The sequence below is a fragment of the Cottoperca gobio genome, chromosome 7 (genome assembly GCF_900634415.1).
Source record: "Cottoperca gobio chromosome 7, fCotGob3.1, whole genome shotgun sequence".
In the NCBI taxonomy this organism is placed as follows: domain Eukaryota; kingdom Metazoa; phylum Chordata; class Actinopteri; order Perciformes; family Bovichtidae; genus Cottoperca; species Cottoperca gobio.
This window is the reverse complement of record NC_041361.1, coordinates 12,350,309-12,365,197: the sequence shown is the minus strand read 5'-3', so window position 1 is coordinate 12,365,197 and position 14,889 is coordinate 12,350,309. Positions and strand designations below refer to the sequence as shown.

Genomic DNA, 14,889 nt, shown 5'->3' with positions numbered 1-14,889 from the left:
TATTATTATTATTAGAGCACAGGTAATAATTGTCTGAAGGTCATCACTACAGGTGACCTTCACGTTGTTTTCACATCATGTCATATGATACATTGACAATGAAAAAATATCGACTACAGCCACCTTAAGAGTATCATTAGAATAAGACAAAATAGAGATACGCTTGTTGATTATTTTTCCAATTTTATTTCCAAATATAAATAAACACCTCAAACTAAAATGAAAAAAAGAAGCCACACAGGTATCAGTACTGTAGTAGTGCTAGTAATATTAGCACCTTTAAGGCAGTCACTTTTAGTCACATCTATTTGCATTGATAATGTAGCATAATAAAATAATAAATATGCAACATGTACAAAAATGTACATCCTTTACTATAACAAGCCCTGATGGAATGCTTTGTATAGCTTTAAATAAAAACTAAATACAAATAGTATAATCAGTAAACTGTGCAACATGTTAGAAAATACTTTAAATATAAAAAGAAACGGGATGTTCTTGCACTACATATGAAACCTTTAGTGCAGTTATATAATACATTAAATAATATTAAAGCTACACAATATGTACGTACACTCTGTTGTCCTCTTTCTTGCTACATATTAAACAGACAGTTGGATCCTGTCAGTCGTTACTTTCATAATGTTTTGTTCTTCTTCATTCCTGCGCTCGTTGTGCAGTTCAAGGGATGTGTTGGTTCATACTGTATGCAGCAGGAGCAACACAGGCTGTGCTAGTTGGCTTTTTATTATCCCTCTGATAGAGATCTGTTGTTTGCACACGTCCAGACGAGTGCCGGGCTATTGTTTTGTTTTATGACCATCTCTGCTGGGTTGCCATGGCATCAATGCCTCTGGCCCCAAAGTCTAATCCTGTCCAGTGTGTCGAAATTCCAGACGTTGGCTGAATCATTCCAGTATCACAGTCGTACTCCCAAATGTTGTCATAGTCCATTTCCTGGTCATCTGGTTCTGTGGGTTCAAGATACGAGTGGTGATCTATAGGAGAAGATTCACAGGCTTTAAGTTTCAAACAATGAAAGCCAAACCCGACTGAATAAACCTGGACATAATCCCAACATACGTCGGGTGTGATTATAATCTTACTGTATAACTGGTAGTGTAACATGCCACTTCTATTCCACCTTAAGTTGTTATTCATGTTCTATTTCTAATGGTGCAGAAACATGCAACCTGTCAGAGTACATCATTTGTTTAGAGCACATGTTACAAGTTAGCTGTGAATCAAAGTGAAATTACCAGGTGAATTCTGGTTGTGTTTTCATTCGTAAAATAAGAGTCTGTAGATACGTGTGTAACCCTGCACAGTTGTGTGCTGTCAATCACACTGCAGGAGTAAACTCTGTCTGTGAAACAGTGTTCTCTTACACTGGGCTTTCCCCCACATGGGACATCTGCACAAATGGCATTTAGAGCAGCACTAAGCTCTATTTCATTGGCACATTTCCTGCACTTTCAATTCTGTAGCCTTTAGCCTTCTGTCTACCTGCTGACCTACCCAAGAGTTCAATCAATCCAAAGAGCATGCAGTGTTTTATTTAAGGTGTAATGCAGTGTGAGCTCTGTGTCTTTAGTGATATTTAGGAAGGCAGCTGCTACTTTCCTAACTCACACTTGTGAGGAAATATGATTCTGCAGTGTTATAGCTGCATTTGAGAGAGTGCCCATTGTTTCTCAATAGAAATCTCCGTTTCTTTAGCAACGCCATGAAAATAAGCACTGATTACAAGATGGAACAACTTTAACTTAATGATTCTTTGTCAAAACTTTCCAACATACTTGAACGCCACATGCAGGCCCTCTGTACATAAACAGATGAATGTTTGTCAGTTGTATGATTGCATGCCTTCAATTCTTACCTGGTGAGTAACCATAAGGCATCTGAGATGTGTTCCTCACAGAGCACGACGGGACGAGAATCTATGAAAAGATGTGAAAACAAAAGAAAGTTACTTCCCGTGATCAACTATAACAAACATTCTCACATTCCCAAAAATATCTGTTTCATCTGTGGCACCTGTTCAAATATCACCTGCAGAACAAGTACAGTATACACACGCTCTGCTACCACACTGCGCATTACTGTTGCACTTGGTGCCACAGCATTCCAGAAACCAGAGTGTCCTGGGAGATGATTTTGTCTGTGTTTCTCACCTGCTCTTGCATTTGGCCGGGCGTAGGCAGCAGCTTTAACCTCGACACGGCCTCGGCTCTCTGCTCTGCTTGGCTTTGAGGAGTCTCCATCTCCAGGCCCAGAGCCTGTCCCTGGGAGTTGGTTAGGATCAGGCTTCTCCTGCAGCGGCGGCCCATGGGAGGGGTACAGAGCTGGAAGGAGGAGGGTAGCAGCTGGGGGACCTGCTGATGGTGGTGGCGCTGATTTGCCTCTTGCCAGCTCTGCTGCTAAAGAACAGAGGGAGATGTGTCAAAGTAGGGAAGCTATAAGTAATGTTGCAATCGATGAAGTAATTTTTCATACAAAAATGGCAGAAAATGTGTTTTTCAGCCAAATAAATATGGAGATTTCTTGCTTTTCTGGGTTAAATTGAATATCTTTGGGTTTTGGACTGACAAAAGACATCACCTTGGACTAGACCAATTTTAACCAAGAATGATGATGAAACAATTAATTTATGGATTTAGATTTAGTAGTGGTTAAATCTTACATGCATGTGAATGAGCCCTGCCACATTTTCAGCAGTCTTAGAATCCCGCAGGTGGCCTAGTCTCTGCATTCACTGAACATTTGCGTACGTGTGGGTGTGCACTGCTTGATATCGGACAGGTTGCACAGGTGTAAATGGAACCAATGGATCCAGTATCATTGACCCACTTACCACTGGTATGGCATCATTCAGAGAGTAAATTTCGGGGCTGCAGGGCTCATCGTACAGGGGTGACAAGGGTTGTCTGGGGCACATGTCCGAGTGGCGCTGGGGGGCGTTAAGGGAGTAGTTCAGGGACGTCTGAGGGGTGCTCCAGCTGTTGGACTGATTACAAAAGATTCAAACCGTTTAAAACACCAAACGATGAGATGAAAATAAATCCCAAATTCTGTCTCTCTCTATCTGTCTTTCTCTCTCACACTGTTCACACATGGCAATCACATTAACCACACTGTATGATCAGATTACCAAATACAGGTTTTGGACCAATGCCAGTCATGACCTGCGCCAGTACTGGTGTGACAGCAATCTCTCACAAACCAAAGTCAGCTGTCACTGTTGTGTATAAAAACTCCTAACTGCTATAGTAATATGGGATTTCCCCTAAGAATAGTAAATGTTTTCTGAATTGGTAGCATAAGTTTTGTTTATGAACTATAATAGAGCTTTCATCCCGAGCACCATTAAGAAGATTTATCTCTCAACATCAATTTGCACAAATTCTTCTATTACCCCGTATGTTAACACCATATACATGACCCCCAGTCGTCTGCTTGGTGTGTCTATTTTAGTTACTGCTCACATGACATGTAAAATAAGTCAACAGTCTCAAGGGGAATATTTGGTTATCAAGTTAGACGGCAGACTGAATTACCTTTACAAGTGGGGCTTTCTCCAGCCGCTGTGGGCTGGCACGATGCAGAGCAGAGTAGGGTGTGCTGTAGACCTGAGACCGCACTGAGCTCTCAGCAGGCTGGAGGTAGGAGCTGCGCTGGGGGGAGGAGTAGCGCAGTGACAAAGGTCGTAGGTCACGCTCGGGCCTGGTGTGGGAAGACGCGCTGTTGGTCCTGCTGCCCAAGTGGGCGGTCTCAGTCGAGGAGGGACGACTTGAGCTGTACTGTAGGGACAAACAAACAACGGGGACAAAGGTCAGCCAAGACTTGTGGCTTTTTCTCTGTCAATTTCATTTGGAGGTTGGTGGTTCAGGTCAGGAGCTGAACAACATGTCTTCTGGGCACTGAGCCCTCTCCACTTTAAGCTAATTGGATGGGCAGTCGGCCCACATAGCCCCTCTCCCGGGGGAGTTTGGTCAGAAGTTCTGATAATCCAGAGTGCTTCAGTACTTCTTAAAGAGAATGAAGTTTACAAGCAAACGTTCCACTGGCAAATCAACAAGTACCGTAAGAGCCTCTTTTTTCCCTGCATCCAAAAGTAGTTTCTATGTTGTTTTGGGGGGGAAATAGCAGACTTTGTTTTGATTGTTTTTACTGGAAGGCCTGAGGATCCTCACTTAAGCCTTTGTAACGGGAGCAGTTTGGTCTCCAGACCTCGCTTAATAATTAATTTTGTAAAAGAAAGGTGTTGCTGCTCCGCCAAAACAAACACAAGGTTTTCTTCAGCAATGTACAACTAACTCCTACCACATTTATATCTGGGCAAATATTGTAGTGTTTGCTTCAGTTTATCAGTTCCAGAATACTTGAACATGAGAAGTAGCACAAAGCTGACTTACACAGAGGGGTTCGGTGTATCCTGGGGAGAGAAGGTTGTCTTCTTGAATGGGTAACTGAAGGTTGTGGGACCCAGATCCATTCGACCGGCTGAATTTAAGAGACTCAGAGCGTCCATGGCTGTTTCCACTCCACCTGTCAAACTGTGGAGCCTAGAGATAAAAGGACAAACATATTGTATGTATTAAAATATTTGACTAAGAAACAATGACCAAAGCCTTCCAACTTATTTTCTATTGGACTGTTGACTTAGTCGCAGTAGTTGTAAATCATAAATCATAGTCATGTTGAAATTTACACAAGAGGCAGGGCCACATTTTATCACTTGTCCTCATACTTGAGTAGTGTACCTGTTGAAAGGAAGGCCTCACCTCTCTGTGTGTCGGGGTGTAGATGATATCATACACAGGGGGCGGGGGGGTGAGAACGGGCACGTCAGCACTTTTAAAATGCTGGATCCAGTCGCAGAACTCGGCTCTATCCAGACACGACACCACTATGGGGTTGATCAGCTTCCCTTGGAAGAGAGAGGGGGGGGGGGGGGACAAAGCCTGTCATTTGGTCTGTTCGCTCACTGGAATGTGCCACAGTCAGATTGTCATTCACTGGGGATAAAACCAGCTCATTCATGGAGGGTTACGCTCTGTGACGTTAGCGGATTAATGGAAAAGGCCACATAGCGTAAAACATGCATAAGAATGTACACATTTAAATCCCTTTAACATGTCTTTTGCAAATGCCAGTGTGAAGTGTAAAGAGACTGCAGTAGAGCAGCTCACTGATTCAGTGTATTTACCTTCGATCATGAAGGTGTTGGGCTTGACGTCTTGGCAGGGTGTGGTCACAGAAATCATGTTCAGTGGAAGTTTTCCCTGTAATCATAATGACTCTTTAACACAAGTCTTTGCAAACACTTGACATACTGAATGCACACAGCTCAGGATATGATTACGTTTATGAGTAAAAGGTCAGTGAGGTCAATGGTACCTTATAGAAGAGCCCATCATTCTCCTCAGATAGGATGATCAGTGTCGACGGGTACATTACCAGCAGTCTGTCACTCTGTTCCTGTGGACACAAGATTACAGCTGCTCATAAGCGTCATGTAGTTGGGTGATGATGACCTAGTGGTCTAGTGGTACGCCTTCCAAACAAAACACTAGAAGGAGTTCAATACCAGGCTGCCACCATGCCACCTGAGCAAGGTACTTAACCCTGAGTTGCTCCAGGGAGACTGTCCCTGTACTTAGTTCAATTTAAGTTGCTCTGGATAAGAGCGTCTGCTAAATGTAATGTAATGTAGTTTGGTTTCATTACAGTGATTGTGCTATTCTCACCCATTAGCAGAATATCATCATCATTTAAAGGAAATACCAGTTAATCATTTGCTTTGTTTTGTGTCCTTTTTTTTAATCCTTAAACTGAACTTTAAGGTGTCAAAAATCATCCTTACGCAATAGGATGACAACGATACACATTGCTAAGGCAACATGAGGGACTATTTCCTTGTGGAGAAGTCAAGTTCTCATCTGTGTGCAAGGTGAAGGGGAACATTCTCATGTCAGGTACAATAAAGTAAAGAAGAAACTTTGGTGCACATCACATTTTTTGTCATTTATCTATCTTTGGAATGTTTGCACGCTTTGATATTGCACGTGGATATTGAGAATGGCAGCACATCCTTTTTTTTCTGGAGGTGAGACAACAAGCCCTAATAATTCTGACTGTGGGAAGTTGAGACTATGACTAAAAAAAACACAACAGTATTTTCTTTTAATAGTATGTTGAGAGGCACAGTTTAAATCCCAGTAAGATCTTTGGTGGAACCAGTTAGTGGGACATTTAAAGGTGCGGCAGACGGAGAGTTTATGTTTCCTCTCCCGCTTGGAGGGTGTGTCTGGACAGACAGCTGACATTCCAGCTGTGAGGTGAGTCGAGTCACTGCGTGAGCTGGGCACATGCCTCTCCACACACCCAGGCCCTAAATCTCACACACTTCAATCGGGCTGCCGCTATTTCCCACAGTGAATTAATTACTGATATCCATGCACGCCATATCATGACTACTGTTTTTATTGGCTGCTATGCGATGCTGTATCAGCATTATTTATTTGTGATTCGGTTAGACAGAAGTCATATGTTTTTCCACAGTTGGTTGCAGGTGTCTGACACCGTCTTACACCTTGACAGGCAAATAAAGATAATAGTGTTGCAGGAGAGGTGCCATTTCCCAAATTAGGACTCCACCCTTTCCACTGACTCCTTTCATTGTGTTGAGGTAATGTGTGTGTTGCACAATTTAAAAACCATGTGAGTCACCTGGATTTAGAGTTGATGTTATCCTGCTTTGATTCATCATTATCTATTGTGAAAAATTCCCAGAGCTTGAAAACATGTATGTATGATGAGTTACAGTCAGCTGTACTGTATATTTCCATAAATGGGCAACAGCAGATATGGTTTGTTTTACTTTTGTGTAATTCAAAGTGGTCCCTCTTGATAAGCAGCAGAGATGTCTTACCTGACAGGGCAGGTGCTGCAGTCGGACTTTAGTGACATGGGTGATGGTGCCCAGACTGTCCCGCTGAGAGCCCTCCCACTCGTAGATGGGCTCTCTGTTTATGGAGTTCCTCAGCTCCTCTCTGCCCTTAGCAGTCTCGTTCTGGTTCTATGATAGGTGCACAAGGGAGAATCATCAGCAAACTAAATATGCATATTTAAACACGTGCATTTGGAATTTCTTTCTCAGAATGTCACTCTTGTTTGTTCATAGTTAAGGCTCTTAAGATAAGGCTTTTAAATAGATAATCACTTTTTGTTGTTGTTTTTATTCTGTCGTGACCAATCTAAGGTCATGTGTTTCATCAGCCATGTCCCCACCTGTGGGTGTGGAGTCAGTACTTTAGCCCTTTGCAGATGTAAGGTTTCGTTTGAGGTAGGCTGTAATGCGGTCAATGCCGCTCCCTATTATCCAGGCCTCAGGGAGAGCCAGCAGTGTCCTACTTGACTCATCAAATTTATACACTCACACACACACCCTGTTTTTATCAGAAGGGGGGTTAAAGAGGTAAAGCTAATCTACCAGGTGGATTAAAAGGTGACCTCACTTAAGTGCTTGTTTTAAAAAAATTTTAAGAAATGTTATTCTTTGTTGCAGCACAGGAGGTTTTATGCAGCCTGACACAACGTATCAAAAGCTATTTGCAAGCAAGGTGGAATCCAAAAAGTGTTGTTGAACTTACTTTTACTCTGGTGTAGCTTTCGGGTGGAATTGCAGTGCCCCCATTAAGCTCAATGTTTTCTTTGAGCAGGCCAAACCATAGGTCCATTTCTTCTTGGTTGGCACAGTACACGATGATGGGGTTAAGGCTGACACCTGCAGGGTGCAAAGGTCACAAGTTCAAAATGGGAAAGTGCCACCCAGGTTTCTCTCTTTGTGCCTTTTTTCAGAAAGCTTTCTCACATGGTGGTGAATCATTAATGGTTTTCACAATCTGCTTTTCTGGCTGTTTAGAACACGCTGTGCAATAAGTACAATAAATGTTAACACATGTTCAAGATGGTAAACCACATGAGAGACCTCTTGCAGAGGATTCCCCTTGACCTGCTTCGTTTGTCATTTTAAAATCATAGCAGACTCCCCTCCCCCACAAACCGCTTACCCAGGAGGAATGAGCAGGACCTGGGATGAAAAGCTGGAATCTTTCTCTATCTATCAGTCCCACACATACCAGAGATAACCAGCAGAGATAGCCTGTTTCATTCTAACCACATGGCTTTATACTGTAATTGTCGGGAACCGTAGTCCGCTGACTGCTCCTTAATAAGCAGCCACTCTGGACTTATCTGTTGACTTTCTCTTCCCGATCCCAGCTCTTAATTGTAGACCTTGAACATAGCACTCCCTAGAAAAATTATGTTTCTCCACATTTCAAGCAAATGGACTGGAAGCACATAATGAGACTCTCTCATTCAAGCTTTCAGTCAGTTTATAGAGAACATTTAACTTTTGTTAAAAGTAATTAGCTATCATTATCTAACTTTCACAGCCACATTAACTCAAACCATGTGAAGTTTCGCATTTTTACAGAGCCTCGTGTGCTACATGTGTGCTTCGTCACTAACACCACATTCGCTAAAGCTGATTCATATTCTCAACGCAGCGAGAGGAAGATGCAGGAGGAAATCTCTGTATGAGATCCTTCCCGTGACTCAGAATTTTGTCATGCTTCCTCTATGTTTCCTGTCAGTGTTGCCTCCCAGAAGGTAAATAAAGGTTCACCCTGAACTATAAAAACAACAGTAATACAATACCACAAAATAACAAGCTTGATTTGGGAAATTGCAAAGTAAAATATGCGAAATCAACACCAAAGAGTGTCAATATTATGACAGCGGAGATGTGTTCAGACTTCGGTAAAATAGTAATAATAAAGAAATATAAAGGGAGAAACCATAAACACTTCTTAACCGCGATTTTTCTCTTTTTTACTGAGTAATTTTACATTAATCCCTGACTTCACTGATTTTCTTGTTTCCCGGACAAGGAGCAAAGCCCTCTAGTCACTACAGCAGCTTCTACGTAATGAAAAGAAGTCAGGTTTCAGATTGTTTTTCTTCATTCAGAGTTACGAAGCTAAGTGACATTTCTACTAGACATTAACCTGAGCAGTTTTTGGAATGTGCCATAGATTATATAAAGTGACAAGGCTAAGAGTGGTAGCTGGGCTTTTCTGCACGACAGCTGGCCTGACTGAAGTGCACCTGTTGTCTAACAAGCGGGGCTTTTAAGGCTGGTTTGGCCCCCTGACCAAGGGTGAAAGGGGCCCCGCTCTAGTTAGTCTTAAGGTTGAGTGGAGGTGAATCACTGGAATGTGACAACATAGGAAATGCAGCAGCTTGAAAATAGTGTGTGATTTCTTGCTGGTTTTATAAGTGGGGAGAATTGTTACTTTGATTCATAACTGATGAGAGGGACACACATAGCAGACCACCAGCAGGAGTAAAACTAGTGACGTATTATAAGCTTTAAATTTAAATAAATATGGACTCTCACTCCAGCTCTAGTTCATCCTCTGTCTTAACTTTTTTGAAGTTTGAGGTCAGCCACTGTTGAATTAACTGGTTCCCGTTTGAATCAGCTAAATTCAACACAATCCATAAAACTCTAAACTGATGATTACAACAGTCCTGGGCTCTGGGCCCACACCCACTTGTGTCCTCTCTAGTGAGGTCAAACTTACCGTTTATTTGAAAAGGGAATTCCTGGGGTTGGCTGTGGTTGCAGTTCTGTTGCAGGTTGCAGATGGTGAGTTCTTTCAACGGAAGAGTTCCCTGCACACAAAACAGCAAAAAACCTTATCATGCTTGTTTGGACAATAAAACACAGAGAAGTGAATCAGCTTAACGCTGAGGTCAGCCTCGTAAGTCTATGATGTATTCATGTCTGCCTGACATTTGCCGTCATTTATATTCTGACTAATGCTGTATGCAGGTGCTGCTTAGCTGTCTCTTTTTGACATGGAGTTGATCTCTCCACAGACACAGTAAAATGATGATTAATGGCTGCTCATGCTTTATGAGACAGGTGAAGAAGCGGCATGATGTTTACCAACACAAAGCTGGTTGGCAGGGTACGCATGTCAAAAGGTATGATGACGACATCAAACTCTGCCCTAAAGGAATATTAAAACGATGAAAATCAACCCTGATATAGATGTTAGCTAATACGGAGGAACCTTGGATATGAAAGGAAGGATTGTGAGAATATTACCAGACTTTGAAGAAGAAAACTCACCTGGTATGTCAGTCCGGTTGTGTTGTTGGAGACAAAATGAAGATGTGTCTGGAAGAGATCCAGGTAGCAGTCATGTATATCCTGCAGAGGCAATGAGAGAAGTTAAAGAGTTAGAGATGCAGATGCAGTGTTGATCAAAATGAATGTCCGATTATTATTAATTTCATATTGGAACATCTTGTTCTTCTCAGAAAAGTAGACATTTTTTTCACTGACCACAAAATGAGATTTAAAGTCACATCTGTTTGCGGTCTTCCTTTACGTAGTGATTTATGTATGGCTGTGTTTGTCAGTACTGAGTAATACATGTTTTCTTCCTGTGTGCTAGTATTTTACAATGTGTTCTTTTGCTGTCATAACGTTTTTCCTTTAGTCAATCTTTACTTTTTGACTGCTGTTGTGTCACAGCTCTGACAAATTGCCGTTCCCACAGCTCTGAGCCGGTGCGTCCTCTATCAGTCTCTGGGATCAGACGAACTCTCTCTACCCTGAGGTTTTCTTTTGGAGATGTTTCACAACTGTAGCAGAGGCGAGCATGTCCAAACACAGGCTGCGGTCCGCTTTGTGGAGAGCGGATTGGATTATTCACAACCAGCCACCAGCAGTGAGTTGTGTGTTTGGTGGCCACAGAGCAACATCCTGTTCCTCTCCAGCTGTTTTTTTATTTTGGTTTGTTTTGTTTGGTTATGACACTCGCAGATGACTGGCATGATGTGTCATTGCAGGCTTGGTCATTGTTTTAAGACCTCATTAACCACAACAAGGATTTTGCAGCATTAGTTTTGTTTTCTTTTATAGATGCTTTCCGGATATCTCAACATAGAGTCATTAAAAAGTCATTTTCTTTTGCTCACCTGGCAGTGGAGGAAGCGGAAACGAACTTTAGAGCTGTGAATCATTCGTCCGTAATTCTTCACATTGATGCTGCTTTTCTTCCAGCCACTGGCCGGGTCGTAAGGGAACGGAGGATCCCATTTTATTTTGTCTATCGTTTGCAGATCTTTATGGGTCATTTCCTGCAACCAGTCATAATGTTAGTGTTTAGACACGGCATGGGTAACACAGTTAGACCTGCTGTGAAACTTAGTCAGAGACGGCAATAAACATTTAATCTCAAACAGGATAACATTTATAGGAGAGCATTTTTGTTTGGAATGCAGACGTTTCAACATCATGCTATCAACATCTCCGAGAGGGTCTTACCTTCTTGGGGGTGACAGTGCACAGGATATTAATGATGCTGTTGGACTTCTCCTGTCCCTCTTGGGGATTCTTCTTGCGAAACAGGCGACTGCTGCAAGAGAGAGAGAGAGAGGAAAACCATGTGAAAACTCACTCTCCGATATTTACCATCTTTTCTATGTTTGCTGTTCAGTTAATGCAGTGTCAACCAGAAATATTTCCTGTTTATGGGATTTCACTCTCATCTACTGTTGTCAGATGTAGAGTTGACCTAAAAACAACAGTCTTTGCTCTACTGTGTTGCATTTACAATTCAGGGTCTGGGACTTATTTCTCTGTTTTCCCCTTTTTCCCAAGTAATTAAGTCACACACTGAATCTTGAATCAGTGACCGAGTTCACAGCAGATTATTGACTTTGAATCATGATTTGTGTCTTAATCTGACCGGAGCCCCCTTCCTTTTGTCCTCACTCCATCAATGCCAGCCATTTAAATGATAAGAACAATCAGGTCTTGTGTTTCTGATAGCGAGGATATGCATAGGAAAATCAGCATTCAATGTCCTTCTTTGTTTTGTGTGACCCTCATCTGTTACCATTAGTGTCACATCTTTATGAGGAAGCTCCCTCACTGCAATGATAAGACTGGGGGTCTGCTTTTATAATCTCAGCCTGTAGTTTATCTGTTTATCTGCACATATAGTATGTGCCAGTGTCCTTGGTGCAACAACGCAGGCTTTTGTTTGCATGGTGGGAATCAAGGTCTGTCTAATCAGGAAGTCCAGCATCAGTAATTGATTAGTGTTTAGTGAGCGTTGCTATTCCACCACATCCTTGTGTAAAATGCATTCATGCACAGAAAGACCATGTACACTGATGCAATCTGCAGTTGCAAAGTGAAAGAGGAATGTAGATAATAGACAGGTAGTGGATTTGCACACCCAACATTCTCCAAGTCACTGCAGTGGCATTCAACCACTACTCACTCCTTCTGCTCAGTGGGGAATACCTGAGCCTGGCCTGATTCACCAACACAAAGAGTTAGTAGGGTACACAGGGAACTGAAACACTGAACGTATTGTCCATGCTGAACCGTCGACCCAGTTTGGAAGGTGTATTAGTGTTCAAGCATGAGCCGTTGGGTTTCTGAAACTCAACCGCTTTTTTAAAGGGTTGCCCTGACTCTGTTTTTATTTGAAAATCCAGAGATACATGACACGTTTGACAAAACCAGACTCTGAATCATCACACAGCACAGGAGAGAAGACTGGAGCAGAGGCTAATTAGAATCAGATGTGGTGGTCCAGCAGAGCCGGCTGTACCTAGGGTAACATGCCCAGGCATATAATCCTTGAGGATTCAAGAAAACAAGACAGAATAAAAAGAATAACCCATTAATGTCAGTCAGCTCCTGTATTCACGTTCAAAGATCAGATCAAGCTATTAACTTCTGTATCAGGTGTCATAAACGAAATAATATCTTTATTAACTATAATTGCTCACATGTGAACCTGATAATGAAAGGGGTCAGGACCTGATTTTGGAGGGAAACCAGATTCACTGACAGCTGGCAAAGAGGAGGCAAATGGTAACTGGATCATTCACACCGTTGGCCAGACTGGCACCGCTCAGGCACAACTCCGGGACTATCCACATGATCCTGACCCTGGCCTCACAATCTTCACAACCTGTTTAACCCGACTACTCAAACCCAGAGAAATATCAAGAATTCTTTCCATCTGAAACACAGTCTAAAATAACAAACGGCAGCGGAGGGCATGACTCACGGACAGTTCAGTACAGTAAGAATACCTGGACACGTTGAATTGTTCTTACCTGTTTCTGCGTATGAAACTCTTGCTGGAGTATCTGAAGTTGTGTTGGGGGACACATGACATGCTGCTCCCCATGCTGCTGTGCTCTGTGGGGCTTTGTGCTGCTCTGAAGACAAACTGTACTCCTTCTGTGATGAATGAGTGTAATCCAAGAGTTCGGTGTGATCCCTGCTGCAGTTAGACTTGTACTGAGGGAGAAGTGGGCAGGGTGAGCGCTGTATAGTCAGACCGGTGAGAGTGTGTCTGCGTAGGAGGGGTGGAGTTTGGGGCTGTGTCACAGGCTGTGTGTGTGTGTGTGTGTGCATATGCGTATGCGTGTGTGTGTGTGAATAACCAGTGGGATTCACACCTTCTGTGAGTTGCCTCTGTCTGTTAAATCAATCCCAACAACCAAGACTGGGGGGTTTAGGGAGAAGTGTACCATTTCACACCTTCCAGGAGCCAAATGGAGCTCATTGTTGGGTCAGTACTGAGTGGTCACTAAACACACTGGATGGTGTGTGTCAATCAAAGGGGAATATGGGAGCTTCCACTGGCAGGCCCAGACATGAAAATTGCCTGCACATTTAAGTAGTCTATTTATTATTGTCCCACATACTTTAAACACATCTGTGTCATTTTGAAACTTAAGTATCTGGGAAGTTGTATTACAGTTAGTTCCCTTGATTTCGTTCTACTAATTTGAAAAGAGAACTCTGATATTTTGACTGAGGATGTGAATGTATCAGGAATCACATTGTTTTCAAACATTGTGAAAAAGAGATTTTCTGGGTTCTGTCTTTTGTGGAATATTTTCCTTTTATCCTTTAATCACTTTTAAACCAGTTGTTTCTCGTGGGATGGGAAGGCACGATAGTTTAAACAGGACTTTTGTGTATTCAAAGGCTCTCATTTTCATAAGCCAAGAGGTGTATGCAAATGTATCTTGTTTGCATACACCTCTTGCCTTGAGTTAGTTCCTCAAATGAAACTCAGTCAGACAGGTAGTGGATTTGCACACCCAACAAACAATCCTATAATAAACTTTTGCCGCTTTTAGTCGTTCAAATGAGCTTTTCTTCCTCTATATTTATAAATAATTAAACAAGACATTGTATAATGTTAATTGTGAAGTTAGTCCTCAGACAGAATGAAATGAGCCTTTTTTACTTTTTTTACTTTTAGGAATTAAGTTATTAATAATATGTTATGTTATGTTAACACTCGTGAATCACAGTATCAAGTGTTCTTATCAATCAGACAGGATTCAAACACTCATGATCGTCTTTTGTTTGCTCAATAATTAGGTCATTGTCTGTGATGAGCTGCTGCAGTCATAAAAGAAAATGTGTGCTGCTTGCTGTCAGGCAATGCCAACCTGTTCAGCCGGATTGTTAAAACGATTACACCTGAGGCAGCAACAGTCATCAGCTTGTTTAAACCAACTGCAGAGTAGTCGTTGTAACCTTCCCGTCTTTCAGATACTGTATCATTGTTCTCTGTTTGATGGCCACAGAGCTCATCACAGGGTTAAGTAATTTAATCAATGAATGATCCTTATTGAACTGCATGTGATGTAACACATCTTGGAAGTGACTGGCAAGATATAAAGGTGACCAAAGAAAATGAATGTTATCACATCAGTAGATTAATCAAGGCAGATAAGACTGACTGCATGTGTTTT

The 14,889-nt window shown here is 42.1% G+C and overlaps 1 protein-coding gene across 2 annotated transcripts; it reads right to left on the bottom strand.

Moving 5' to 3' along the window:
- Positions 1-174: 174 nt before the first annotated feature.
- On the bottom strand, positions 175-13,390 carry plekhn1 (pleckstrin homology domain containing, family N member 1). 2 transcript variants are annotated; one of them, XM_029436040.1, is made up of 16 exons: positions 13,228-13,390; positions 11,414-11,504; positions 11,065-11,226; positions 10,211-10,291; positions 9,657-9,747; positions 7,656-7,789; positions 6,935-7,081; positions 5,401-5,481; positions 5,210-5,285; positions 4,785-4,930; positions 4,416-4,565; positions 3,558-3,800; positions 2,855-3,007; positions 2,175-2,420; positions 1,880-1,940; positions 175-998 (listed from the first exon to the last, which is right to left on the bottom strand). In XM_029436040.1, the coding sequence occupies exons 1-16, from the start codon at positions 13,299-13,301 to the stop codon at positions 814-816; spliced, it is 2,121 nt and encodes a 706-aa protein (XP_029291900.1). In that variant the 5' UTR covers positions 13,302-13,390; the 3' UTR covers positions 175-813. The 2 variants fall into 2 exon arrangements, with proteins under 2 accessions (XP_029291900.1, XP_029291901.1); XM_029436041.1 differs by having other exon boundaries at positions 2,175-2,417.
- Between the last annotated feature and the right edge of the window lie 1,499 nt (positions 13,391-14,889).

Excerpts from the sequence above, each read along its gene's own strand:
- plekhn1 (XM_029436040.1), bottom strand. The coding sequence starts at position 13,301 with ATGGGGAGCAGCATGTCATGTGTCCCCCAACACAACTTCAGATACTCC. Across the intron at positions 11,505-13,227 it reads AGTTTCATACGCAGAAACAG|CAGTCGCCTGTTTCGCAAGA; the intron begins GTAAGAACAATT and ends TCTCTCTTGCAG. Across the intron at positions 9,748-10,210 it reads CAACCGGACTGACATACCAG|GGAACTCTTCCGTTGAAAGA; the intron begins GTGAGTTTTCTT and ends TTTTGTGTGCAG.